A 13,073-nucleotide genomic window follows, 5' to 3' on the forward strand; every position below is an offset into this window, starting at 1 on the left:
GTGTCTGGTGTATGTATAGTATGACCATCGTCATCTTCAATTGAGACCACGATCGAGCTCACCTGATTGAGTAAAAGGCGCTTTTCCAGCGTGTGTCCTGGCATACCTCCCTCACTGTATGTTTGTGCCACAGCATTTTATCTCTCTATCTGCCCCATCTCTATATTCTTGTAGCTTAGTGAATATAGTGTGCAACGTATCAGTGGTGTTCCGGGCGTGGTATGGGGCCTGTAGGTTCTGTAGGTCTGAGTCCTGTCCTGCCAATGTGAACCTAATAGATTTAAGTATTCTATGCCCCTTAGCAATGCATTTTCCCCGAATCACTGCCTTAAATGCCTCTCAAAGGGTCCCACATGACTCCACCAAACCAGTATTTGTATCAAAATAATGAAGTATGGCATGTCTAATGTCTTCTTTAAAGGCAGTATCTAGTAGCATGGTGGAGTGCAGTTGCCATAGTGTATGTGTCTTTATCAAGTATGGTGGGCTTAGTGTCAATGTCACTGGTGAGTGATCCAAGTAGGTGCGTGCCAGGTGTCTTGAGTCCACCGTCCAGCTAGTCACGTCCCTCGTGCCCAGCCAGTAGTTCAACCTAGAGACTAATTCTAGGGCGGAGGTGTAGCATGTGGAACCTCTCTCCTATGGGTGTTGTAGTCTCCAGGTGTCAACCAGGTCGTGTTGTTGCTGTATAGCATCCAGTACCACACGTGCCCTTGGGTGAACTCTACCTCTAACCTCAGTGCTGTCTAATATGGGATGTAGTGTCATATTATGGTCCCTGCCTCAAAGTAGGGTAGCAGGCTCTATCTGCTGCACTGCGGCCAAGGTTTTCACTCATTCTTCAAGTGTAATCAGAATAGAGAATCTTTCAACGCTTGAGAGTGGCAGGTCTATGTTTGTCAGTCTTCTACTGCATGTTTTCTGGTGGTCTAAGTATTCATGAATTCATGAAGAAGTGTACTGTGCAGAAAACAATTCCTAACAAAAACTTTAAGATCCTGATAGGAAAAGTTGACACCTCAAACCTGAGAATGATCTTGCTGAAAGGCAGAATGTGCATACGTGACTTATACAGTGCAAGCCTAGCTACAAAGCGGCAGTGCACCCCACAGTACAGAGGTTTTACAGCAGGTAATGTAGAAAAGGTGAGGAGGAGTGTGAACGCTGTGAAAGTATATCACTGACAATAGTTTACAGTCAAGATGGTAATTGTGCTAGAACACAGCTTAAGAGGTGGGGAATAAGGGCAGTAAAATACATTGCAGAGCTGCAGAAGGTAGAAGGGGGAGTGGGTAATGTAACTCTTTAGGCATTGTACAGCATCTCAGTAGTTGCCCTGGAATTAGGGATTTCTTGAAAAGATGGGGTTTCAGTCCCTGGCGGAAGTGACGGATTGAGCCTGACTCATCTGGCCTGAGATGGTGCTCCACATCATAAGAGAATATCAGGTCTGGCACATCATTTTCTTCTTCCTCAATTTTCTGATTTCTAAGTCCTAAACTTTGTTCTCTAGGTATGATGAGGTGCCACAGGGAATTGCCTAGTAGAGTGTGTAGCTGTTGTTGATTGTGGCACATATGGGCAGTGGGAGCAAGTGGAGTTCTCAGAGGATCAGTGTGATGCTGCCGTACTTGGAAAGACCACTGATGAGGCATGCTGTTAAAAAGAGAATGTTTTTCAATTGTGCTATGTAATTCAGAGGCACACACACCAGCACAGTGGTACACTTTAAAACTCACACGGAATCTTGTAGTGCTGAACTCTATAACAAGTGCATATTAGCAAGAGTGCACAATTTCATTCCAATGTAGCACCTGTACTCAATATTGTTGTTTTTTATTGTTTAATGGGTAGGTGAAGGTTCAGTTAAAGAGTAAAATAATATGGTACACACTTCAGCAAGTTCTGGGACACTAAAAACCTTCATCTGGGAACTTCCAGAACTGTGGTCTTGCATGCCGGCTGGAAGTACAACCAACTGATTATGTCAAAATCATGGTGATGTGGGTCAAAAGTATTTTAGATGAGATTTGTTCTAATTGCAAAACTGACATAAATACAATTTATAAAAGTTACCCTAACAAATTCATTAAGGTGCTTTGGAACTTTCCAATACACAGACCAAAAGACATTCTGGGTTGGAAAAAGGGGTATACGTCGATATTACATTGGGCCTTATAGACTCCTACTCCAAACAAGGATACCATTGAATGGCATAATGATAATGTTACCATTAAGCCTGATGTTCATGGACAGGCATGTGGGTGTTTTCAGAATTCAGGAATCAGGTGAGTATGTGGCATGATCTGCATCCATGCATATCATGATTCATTGATTAGGTGGAGTCTTGCTTCCCTAAATGGTAGAGTGGGCTACTTCCTGCTCAAGCGAGGTAAATTCCTATCAGACCAATATTTTCTCCTACAAGTGCAGATATTCCTGTTCTAAGTGCTGCCATTTTTCCTTTCTATACCTGGTGGCATGGAGGCAACAGAAACTGGGTACAAAGATCTTCCCCTTGCTTGAGATATAATAACAACATTTGGTATTAATCGCCATCTAGAATAGGAATGGTCCCTTTGACCCACTTTGTTATCTCGTTGCACAGTAGAGAGCAAAAGCAATGTTGTTTAATGGTGCTAAACACTGAGTGACTCTATAATATGGATCAGAAATGCTTCTTTGAGTCTTCAAATTGAACAAAAGAGTATTGAACTGTGCCACAGCCATACGGCTCAGAAGAACAAGTTACTTACCTTCGGTAACGCTTTTTCTGGTGGATACAGTATCTGCCTGTGGATTCCTCACCTTGTGAATATCCCCTGCGCCAGCAACATTCGGATACTTTTCGTAGCTCTCCACGCCAACGAGGACGACGTCACAAAAGCATGGCTCCGCACGCGGCTCCGTTGACGTCACCGGAGCCATAAGAGAGCCTCGTCGTCATGATGACGTCAGTTATGCCCTTTTTTTCCATGCCTTCGAGGCACACGGACGGACCGACAACGATATATATACAGTATACACATTACGTAATATTCAAACCAACACACACAGTGTGAAGTCAATGCAGGAAAGCAAAAGAAATAACACACTTCCTTTGACAGTAACATATACATTTTGGCACATTATCACTATTGTAGGTATAAAAGGGTGGACAACGGGGAGGCAGGTGGGTCAGTGAGGAATCCACAGGCAGATACTGTATCCACCAGAAAAAGCGTTACCGAAGGTAAGTAACTTGTTCTTCTGATGGATACACTTGCCAGTGGATTCTTCACCTTGTGAATAGATTCCCACAGCAGTCCCCACTCCCGGAGGAGGGTGTCCACCCTTCTATACCAAAAAGTGCTGAAGGACAGAACGTGCAAAGTGTCCGTCCCTCCTCACCTCAGAATCTAAGCAGTAATGCTTCGAGAAAGTGTGGAGGGAGGCCCAAGTTGCCGCTCTTCAAATGTCCTCCACAGGAACACCTCTAGATAAGGCAGATGAAGAAGACTTTGCCCTGGTAGAATGAGCCCTTATACCCTCTGGAGGTTCCTTACCGGCCAAAGAGTAACAGATCTTGATGCACAAGATAATCCATCTGGAAAGGGTGCGCTTGTGCACCGCTCTGCCTTTCCTGCAGCCAATGAAGCCAACGAAGAGCTGGTCAGCCACTCGAAAGTCTTTAGTTCTATCGAAGTAAAAACTCACCGCCCTCTTAGGGTCCAAGCGGTGAAGCCGCTCCTCCTCCTTGGAAGGGGGAGGATAGAAGGTAGGAAGGGTAATGGACTGCCCCAAATGGAAAGGAGTTACCACCTTAGACAGAAAAGCAGCCCTGGTCCTGAGTACCATTCTTTCAGCTTGAATGGACAAGAACGGGGGTATCGAACTCAGAGCTTGAAGCTCACTTACCCTCCTTGCTGAGGTAATGGCAATGAGAAAAACTGTTTTAAAAGACAATAGCCTTAAGGGACACTTATGCAAAGGTTCAAAGGGAGAACCCATCAAGTGAGTTAAGACAAGATTTAAGTCCCATTGAGGCACAATAAATGGAGTGGGCGGAAATTTGTTGGTAAGGCCCTTAATGAACCGTAACACAATAGGTGATTTAAACAAGGACGGCTGATCCGGCAAGCAAAGGAATGCCGACAAAGCCGATAAATAACCCTTCACAGTAGCTACAGCAAAACCTTGCTGAGCTAGAGAGAGAGCAAACTGAAGGATGTTAGGTAAACGAGCCCTCAAAGGGTCAATAGACACACCAATGGACAAATTTGGACCACCTATAGGAATAGATAGACTTGGTGGAGTGACGCCTGGCAGACAAAATCACGTCCACCACATCAGGCGGGAGAGAAAAAGAATTCAGGTTGCCCCGTTCAATCTCCAGGCATGAAGGTGTAAGCTCAGGAGGTGGGGGTGTTGAACCTGCCCCTGCAACTGCGAGAGGAGGTCTGCCCTGAGAGGGAGACGGAGCGGAGGGCACGAGGAGGGGTGGAGAAGATCTGTATACCACACCTTTCTTGGCCAATCTGGGGCGATCATTATGACTTGGGCCCGGTCTTGGTGAATCTTCCTCAGAACCCGAGGAATCAAGGGTATGGGAGGAAAAGCGTAAAGGAGAGGTGAGTCCCATCTCAACTGAAACGCGTCCCCCAACGCACCCTGCAACGGAAACTGGAGACTGCAGAATCACGGGCAGTGAGCGTTCTCGTGAGTGGCAAACAGATCCACCCGAGGAGTTCCCCACGTCCGAAAGACGTGACGAACCACCTCCGGATGGAGCCTCCACTCGTGGTCGGTAGAGAACTGCCGACTGAGACTGTCTGCACGCACGTTCAGAACTCCGGCCAGATGATTTGCCATCAGACAAATCTGATGATCCTGAACCCAGGACCAGAGACGCAGAGCCTCTCTGCAGAGGCAATGCGACCCCACTCCTCCCTGCTTGTTGATATACCACATCGTGGTAGTGTTGTCCGTCAGGACTTGAACCGACTGACCGCGTAGGGAAGGGAGGAAGGCCTTGAGTGCCAAACGTATCGCCAGCAACTTTTCCTCTGGAGACCAAAGACCTTTGATCTCCAGATCCCCCAGGTGAGCACCCCACCCTAAAGTGGATGCATCCGTTATCACTGTGGCCACCGATGGAGGTAGATGGAAGGGCTTTCCTTGAGACAGATTGCCCTCCACACTCCACCAAGACATATCCGCTGCAGCTTCTCTGGAGATCCTCACAGACTCTCTGAGATCTCCGTTGTGCTGATACCACTGCCTGCGGAGGCACCACTGGAGCGCCCTCATGTGCCAGCGTGCATGGTTAACCAACAGAATGCAGGAAGCAAACAGACCGAGCAGACGAAGGACCTTCAGGACTGGAACGACCTCTCCATTGTAAAACAAAGGAATCATTTCCTGTATGTCGAGAATCCTTTGAGGAGGTGGGAATGCTCGGCACACAGCAGTGTCCAGTACCGCCTCTATGAACAGGTTGCGCTGAGAGGGCACCAGGGGAGATTTGGGCACGTTTATCGAGAAACCCAATTTGTACAACAGCTGAGTTGTAACCTGCAGATGATGAAGCACCTTCTCTGGCGGCTCCGCTTTGATCAGCCAGTCGTCCAGATAGGGGAAAACTGGAATCCCCGACCTTCTAAGATGGGCTGCCACCACGGCCATCACCTTGGTGAAGACTCGAGGTGCAGTAGTAAGACCAAATGGGAGAACCGCAAACTGATAATGTTGCGACCCTACCGTAAAACGGAGATACTTCCTGTGCGACTCCAGGATCGGAATATGAAAATACGCATCCTGCAAGTCGATCGACACCATCCAGTCCTCCTGAAATGAAATGAAATGAAATTTTATACTTGTATAGCGCACTGCTGCCCCAGCAACGGGGCGTCCTGGCGCTTGTACTCATACCGCTGTGGAACCCTTCCTGGCTTCCCTGTGAAATGTCCACTCCTGGGCACCCCCAAGGTGAAGCCAGGCATCCCCAGCGCTGTTGGGGCCGTTGTGGAGATTAAGCAAGCTATTGCCCAGAGTTGCAGCGCTTGAAGAACCTGCGCAAGGGTGAGCATCTTGAACTTCTCCTGCTTCAGACAAAGGTTCAAAACCCTGAGATCCAGGATTGGATATAGCCTGCCATCCTTCTTAGGTATCAGGAAATACCGGGAGTAGCATCCCTGACCCCTTTCCCACTCTGGAACGACCTCTATCGCACCTTTTCTCAGTAATGTTAGTACTTCCTCCTGCAGGAGAAGAAGGTGGTCCTCCAAGCAAGCACCTTGGCAAGGAGGGTAATTTGGAGGGAATACCCATTTTCCACAAGATTTAGAACCCAAAGGTCTGTAGTGATCAATTTCCAATCTTACAGAATATGAGTAAGCCGACCCCCCACAGGACCAACATGATCCAGAATGGTGGATCTAGGGCTGCTTTGCAGTGGCAAGAGGGAGGGAGGTAGAGGAGGAGGAGGAGGAGGAAGAGGAGGAGGAGGAGGAGGAGGAGGAGGAGGGCTGACGACCTCGTGAGCGACCTCTGTTCCTGCCCTCTTATACAGGGTATTTTTTTGCTGCTGCTGCTGAGGCTGCCTGTAGGTTCGAAAGGACGACCTCCCAAAACCTCTGTACCTTCTGTAAGAGGAACCTCTAGGCTGCGCCTGCAGGCCTAGAGACTTAGCTGTGGCTTTGCTGTCCTTGAACCTTTCCAAGGCTGCATCTGCTTTCTTTCCGAACAGTCCAGAACCATCAGTCCAGAAGTGTTGCCTGCACATCTGGAGAGAACTCCGACGACTTAAGTCAAGCACTTCTCCTTGTGGCAACCGAGGAGCCCATGATCCTGGCAACAGTCCACAGTGTCCAAACCACTCTGAATAACCTGTTGTGCAGCTGCTTGAGTGTCCAACAAGACCTCATTAAAATTCTGCCTGTCCTCAGACAATTTAGCTGTTTTGCAGAATCCATCAGGGCGTGGATGTAACGGCCCAAAAAGCAGGTGGCATTTGTGGACTTCAAGGCCATACTTGCCGAGGAGAACACCTTCTTGGCCGACTGGTCAAGCTTTTTCAACTCTCTATCACTAGAAACTTGAGGAAATGCCCCAGAAGACTTCTTAGAACAGGCAGCTTGAGCCACCAGACTTTCAGGAGACGGATGGGATGTTAGGAAGTCCGGATCTCCTGGAGCCGCCCTGCACCTCCTAGCAACAGATTTAGACACTACTGGAGCTGAAAAGGGCTTATGCCAAACCTCCAAAACTGGCTCAGTGATGGCATCATTAAAAGGAAGCAAAGGTTCTACCACAGTGGAGAGAGAATGAAGAACCTCCGTCAAGATGTTGGACTTAAATTTAGCCGTTGGGAGCTGCAAGTCTAAGAGCTCCACTGCCTTCCTTATTACTGTGTGGTAAGGAACCACATCCTTAGAGGGAGCATCTGAAGGTGGAGAAAGCTCCCATTCTGGGGACATATCAAGGCCACTTGCCTCCTTTAATTCTTCAAATAAGTCATCTGACTCTAGAAGTTCACCCTCTTCCATTTCTTCTGCTTGATACCTCTGCTCTTCCAAAATCCTCTGCGCCTCCTGCCTGGATCTTATCCTCGGTACCGGCATCGGCGGCGCCACACACGACTCCGACGGAGCCGGCATCAAACAAGGATCCGGAGGCACAGCCTGAGCCGAACGAGGTTGAGTTGGAGCCGGAGATGAAGAAAACGGCGTCGACGTCTTCGGCGCCGGGAAATGCCAGGACGGTGCCGCTGGAAGAAATGGCATAAAGGGAGCCTGAGCATAGGCCTGAGGAACCCCCAAATTAAAGGCCATTGGACCCATGGGAACCGAAGGTGCTCCAGAGGGGTACATTGCTCTTGAAAAGACACCATACGTGGCTTTTAAGTAATGCGATGGGTCTTGACCCGGGCCAGGGAAAGGTGGGTAAGGGCTCGATAAAGGCTCAGGCTGAGGCATTACCGGACTCGGGCCAATCGGCGCCGACGGTGGAGCCAATGGAGTCGAAGACTCATCAGGTACCGGAGCCTCTTCCACCGGAGCCGGAGAATGCGCCGGAGTCGGAGATGGAGCCGGAGCTGGAGAACGCTCCGGAGAAGCTGCAGGCGAAGCCGGACAAACAGGTGAAGCCGGATTCGAAGCTGAAGGAGAAACATAATCCTTACGGCGCCGAGGAACAGGAGAAGTCAATTTCGGAGCCGTCTCCTTATCTGAATGGCGTCGAGAGCCGTGCCTCTTCTTCTTCTTATGCTTCTTTGATCTTGAAGCATGACCCGACGTCGACTTCAAACCTGACCTGGACCTGGACCTGGATCGCCTTCGACCTCTCTTCTCCTTCCTCATCTTCGCTATGAACAGCTCGGCCTCGCTCTCCTTTAAAGCCTTCGGGTTCATCTTACGGCAGCAAGAGCACCCCTCGATGTCGTGATCCGACGACAGACACCAGACACAATCTTCGTGTGGATCCGTGATGGACATATGTCCTCCGCACTCTCTACAGGGCTTGAACCCTGACTTCCTCAATGTCATCTTAGGAAAAAAGCAAGAGAGGACCAGAAACGATCCAGAAAAACAAAGTAACTAGACAAGCTACGGAGAGTCCCAGAAAACTGTTAGCGTTGATAGGGCGGAAAAAAGGGAACTGACGTCATCACGCCGACGAGGCTCTCTTATGGCTCCAGTGACGTCAGCAGAGCCGCTGCCGAAGCAATGCTTTTGTGACGTCGTCCTCGTCGGCGTGGAGAGCTATGAAAAAATTCCGAATGTTGCTGGCGCAGGGGATATTCACAAGGTGAGGAATCCACTGGCAGATGTATCCATCAGAACTGTATATACTGCAGTCTCATTGTATAAAGATGGCATTGAAGAACATTTCTTTTTAAGTGCAGATATAGCCTTCCTAGGTACAGTGAGGATCAATATGCCCAACAACCATAATAATTAACTCAAGGGTTGAGTACTTTTAACCCTTATGATCACTTGGAGAAACCTCTTCAAATGTATCTGATGAAGCGAGTCTTAAGTGCACTCTCATATGGATGATAGGGTAGATGTTTAAATTACTAAAATGGCAGACGCCGAGGTATACTTCAACCTCGGCACAGGTTTTGATTTCAAATGATGTTGGAGGATTGGAAATGGGAGTCGTTTGTACACAAGGTGTGAGGGAAGAGGTGTGGAGCCGCGGCCAGGGCGACTGACTCCAGAATCTGGAGATCACGGTTCGATCCACTGCGCCTGAGGCAGATTAGCCCAGCACCATGTGACTCTGGGCAATAGCTTGCTTAATCTTCCCAACAGCCCCCAGCGCCTAGAGACCCTTACGGGTGATTGTTCGCGCTTTACAAATGTGGATTATATATTATATTATTACAAAGGCTCATTGAGATACAACCGGTCTATGAGTTGATGGTACCTGTGAAAATAAATGACCTCAAGGCTTGTAGTTGCCCAGCCACACTAGTTGAGAGTTTTACCACCACCACTCTTTCACTTTCATGGGAAGCAGCAACCCCCAAAATCTCTTCTTTTAATTTTGGGTGTGTTTTAGGCAATTAACTTTCAGTGGAAAAGAGATCTTGTGAAAGTTATGGATTAAAGGATAATCTTGCCTCTTCCTAGGGTATGGCATGCACTGTTCTCTTTTCCAATCTTTCCTGCCAGATGTAGGCATTTTGTTCTTCAGACTTTTCAACAAAAATACAGACAAGTCTTACATGCCTTGTGGTTTGGGGATAACATGTCGCACATTGTTCAAGGTTGCTTTTGATTGTAATCTTCCTGTTGCATGTGTGAAAACTGAACTGTGTTTCCGCAGTACTGAATATCTAGTGGGCAACTGCAAACTATTTGACTTGCATGGGTGACAGAAAAACCAAATACTGATGTACATGATTATATCTCTTCAGTAAAGTGAATATTGGAAGCAAGATGCCAAGATGCTGTGTCATTTGGATATCTCTGACTTAGGTGTGAGTTTCTTCAGAATTCCCAAGAATAAGAAAAACTAATGTACAACAACTTTGTAAATAAGAGATGTAGACAGCTACCACAGATAGCAACAACTTCCTAGAACATCACATCCCCATAGAGGGCACCCAACTCTAGGAACTGCATAGAAACCTAGGATAGTACAGCTGTAGGTGATATAACTGAAGGGGTAGTACAAACATTCATGGACAGCACAAGCTTCCAAGAGCTGCACAGACACTAAGGACAGCACCAACCACCAGTAACCACAAAGCCAGCATGCATACTACCAAACTCAAGGAGCATTATGGTTTTAAATGATATCATGATCTTTACTGCCACCATGGCATCTCTCCCCTATTGATGTCTCTTTTGAAATCTCAGCATCTGTTTCCACCAATGCTCCCTCACTCACACTCGTTTTCTGGCACAGTTTTCACTTTAATCACACTTCCTTTACATTAATCATCTGGTCTTTACATCCATCAAACAACCTCCATGCCCATCAAAAAGTTGGGTAAGATTATGGCTTCAACTAACATCTTGGTCTCCCCTCCCATCACATGGCTTCTATGACCTCCACTTGTCCTGCATCATGAGAATAGTGCGTGAAATTTGCCTTTACTATTACCTTCATCCATCCCATTAAGGGCCTGGTCCAAGTACTTCTGCCCGTAACGGTTGCGATGCTCCTTCCACATGGAGCCATTCTCACTGCGTAAAACCACAAGCTCCCGATCACCACGTCCATGGGAAGCAAAGTGCGGGATCTCAACAATTACAGGACTGCAGTAAAAGAGACACCATGAGAAAATGGAAATAAAAAACATGATGAAAAGCGGACATGGAAACTGGATGAACTGGAGATAAGGGTAACGTAGCGTTGACAATAAATAATATGATAATAGAGAATATATGGATAAGGAAGAATGGTCATAAAAGGAACATGCAATAAAAGAGCATATCTCTCTATCTTTCTCTCTCTCTCTCCCTAAATATATATATATATACACACATATACACAAACACACATATATATATATATATAATGTGAATATGTAAATGAGGGAGCAAGAATGGCGAAATACTAATGGAAGCACACACAAAAAATCGATAGGCTAATCAGCGGAAAACATATCGGAAAACATATCAAAATATTTGTCTTTGTTAGTGTGTGGGTTTATTTAAAACCTTGACGATAGAACCACAAGTGATACTTACAAGTCTATTAGACCCACAGAAGTGAAATTATATGAGCAACATTCCAACTGTTCATTTGGGTAAAGGCAAATATTGTAGCCAGCCAACATGTGTTCTGTTCCCTTAGGGACTTTGTCGCTAAGTCCAACTCTGTTCAATATATATGTGACGGACTTAGCACGAGTGATCAAATCCTTTGGGATTGGTCTCACGTCTTATTCTGACGACACGCAACTGGTGCTTGCGGTGCACAAAGACGGAGAGGCAGTGGCGGCAAGCTTTCATGATGGCATGTTAGCCATTAGTTCATGGATGGCAAGTAACTGCCTTAAATTAAACTCAGACAAGACCGAAGTAATGGTCTTTGGTAACCTTGCCCCAGGATTGTCTCCGACCTGGTGGCCAGCTGAGCTGGGATCACCCCCACCCCTGTTAAGAAGGTCAGAAACTTAGGTATTATATTTGATGAGGGCTTATCTTTTAAACATCATGTCAACACAGTGGTCACCTCATCCTTTTATGTTTTAAGGATGATAAACAAATTGTTACCATTCCTCCCAATTAGTACTGGAAAAACACTCATCAGTGCCCTGGTTATGTCAAAGGTCGACAACTGCAATGGCCTTCTAATCAATGCCCAAGAAAAAGTTCTGAGCAGGCTGCAACTGATACAGAATGCAGCCGCCAGAATACTGTCAGATACTCCGAAGTTTAAGTCAATTTCTAATGTGGTGCGACAGCTCCTCTGGCTGCCCATAAAAAGTAGAACTAAATTTAAAGCGCTATGTATTGCCTACAAGGCAATTCACAATATAGGACCTAAATAACTGAAAAAAGCTTTTCTGGCATACGCACCCAGCAGAGCACTGCGCTCAGCAGATGCCAACCTCCTGATCGTCCCCAGAACCAAGAAAGCCAACTGTGGTGATAGAAGATTTATAGTGGCAACATCTAAACTATGGAATTCGCTCCCCCTGCAAATTAAGACCAGTCCCACCTTGCTATCATTCAGAAAACAAGTAACAACTTAGCTCTTTGAGCAATAAGTGGCCAGCCCTCCTCTAAACCTTACAGTCCATAGCGCCGAGACACCCATGGGTATTTGTGAGCTCTAGAAGTTGTTAACATAAACATATGAGTATTCTGAATATCCCAAATATGTTAAGAATGATGAAGCACAGTAATATGAAAGTATAGTGACAGAGGAAGGTTATGTGTAGATGAAAGCATGATAAAATACTGCATTAAGAGAATTTGGTAGTAGAAGTTGATGAGGGGACTTGGGATAGCTAAAAGGCAATATGGCAATCAGGGAAAATCAGAATGATGGAACATATGTAAGGTAATGAGGGAACACAGCATACAAGCATCACCAATGCAGACATCACTAGTCGTGCCAGTACAAGCCACAAATGGGCCAATCCCACCAACATCAATAGTGCATTCCACACTATTATTACCAGTGCCTTCTGGACTAGCCTGGTCTCCATTGCCATACTTACCTGAGGAACTGAGCTCCAGCTGGGCCTAGTGCAATGATCCTACTTGCCAGTCCCTCTTCCTCTGCCAATGGTGGTGGAGTGGTTAACTTCTGAGGTTTGACCAGACGACACGTAATGCGAGTGGGTGCAGCACACGTTCGTGGTGGGATAATCACACGCAGTCCATTATGGCGACTACCACGCATAGAACCACCTCGGGCATCAACCATGAAACTCACCAAGAACCTGACAAACAGAAAGAAAAATTCTCAAAGATTTTATATCATAAATATTAGTAAGACTACTATACAAACCTCCCTCGCTCAACAACACCTCAGAAGGATCATTGAAAGGATAGAGTAGGCGACAACTGAACAGTCATAAATATCAAGCTATGCATTCTTGCCTACAGTCTATGGATGGCTTC

The 13,073-nt window shown here is 46.6% G+C and overlaps 1 protein-coding gene across 5 annotated transcripts in view; it reads right to left on the minus strand.

Annotated features, from left to right (window-relative positions):
* ANK1 (ankyrin 1) overlaps positions 1–13,073 on the minus strand; it is an 826,509-nt gene that overhangs the window by 305,860 nt on the left and 507,576 nt on the right. For all 5 annotated transcript variants that reach the window (XM_085634053.1, XM_085634051.1, XM_085634052.1 and 2 more), the window contains 2 exons: positions 12,668–12,892; positions 10,597–10,751 (listed from right to left, as the gene is read on the minus strand). In XM_085634053.1, the coding sequence (XP_085490179.1) occupies positions 10,597–10,751; positions 12,668–12,892 (380 nt within the window). The remainder of the gene's footprint in view (positions 1–10,596; positions 10,752–12,667; positions 12,893–13,073) is intronic.

Source organism: Triturus cristatus, chromosome 11, assembly GCF_964204655.1.
Source record: "Triturus cristatus chromosome 11, aTriCri1.1, whole genome shotgun sequence".
NCBI lineage: Eukaryota > Metazoa > Chordata > Amphibia > Caudata > Salamandridae > Triturus > Triturus cristatus.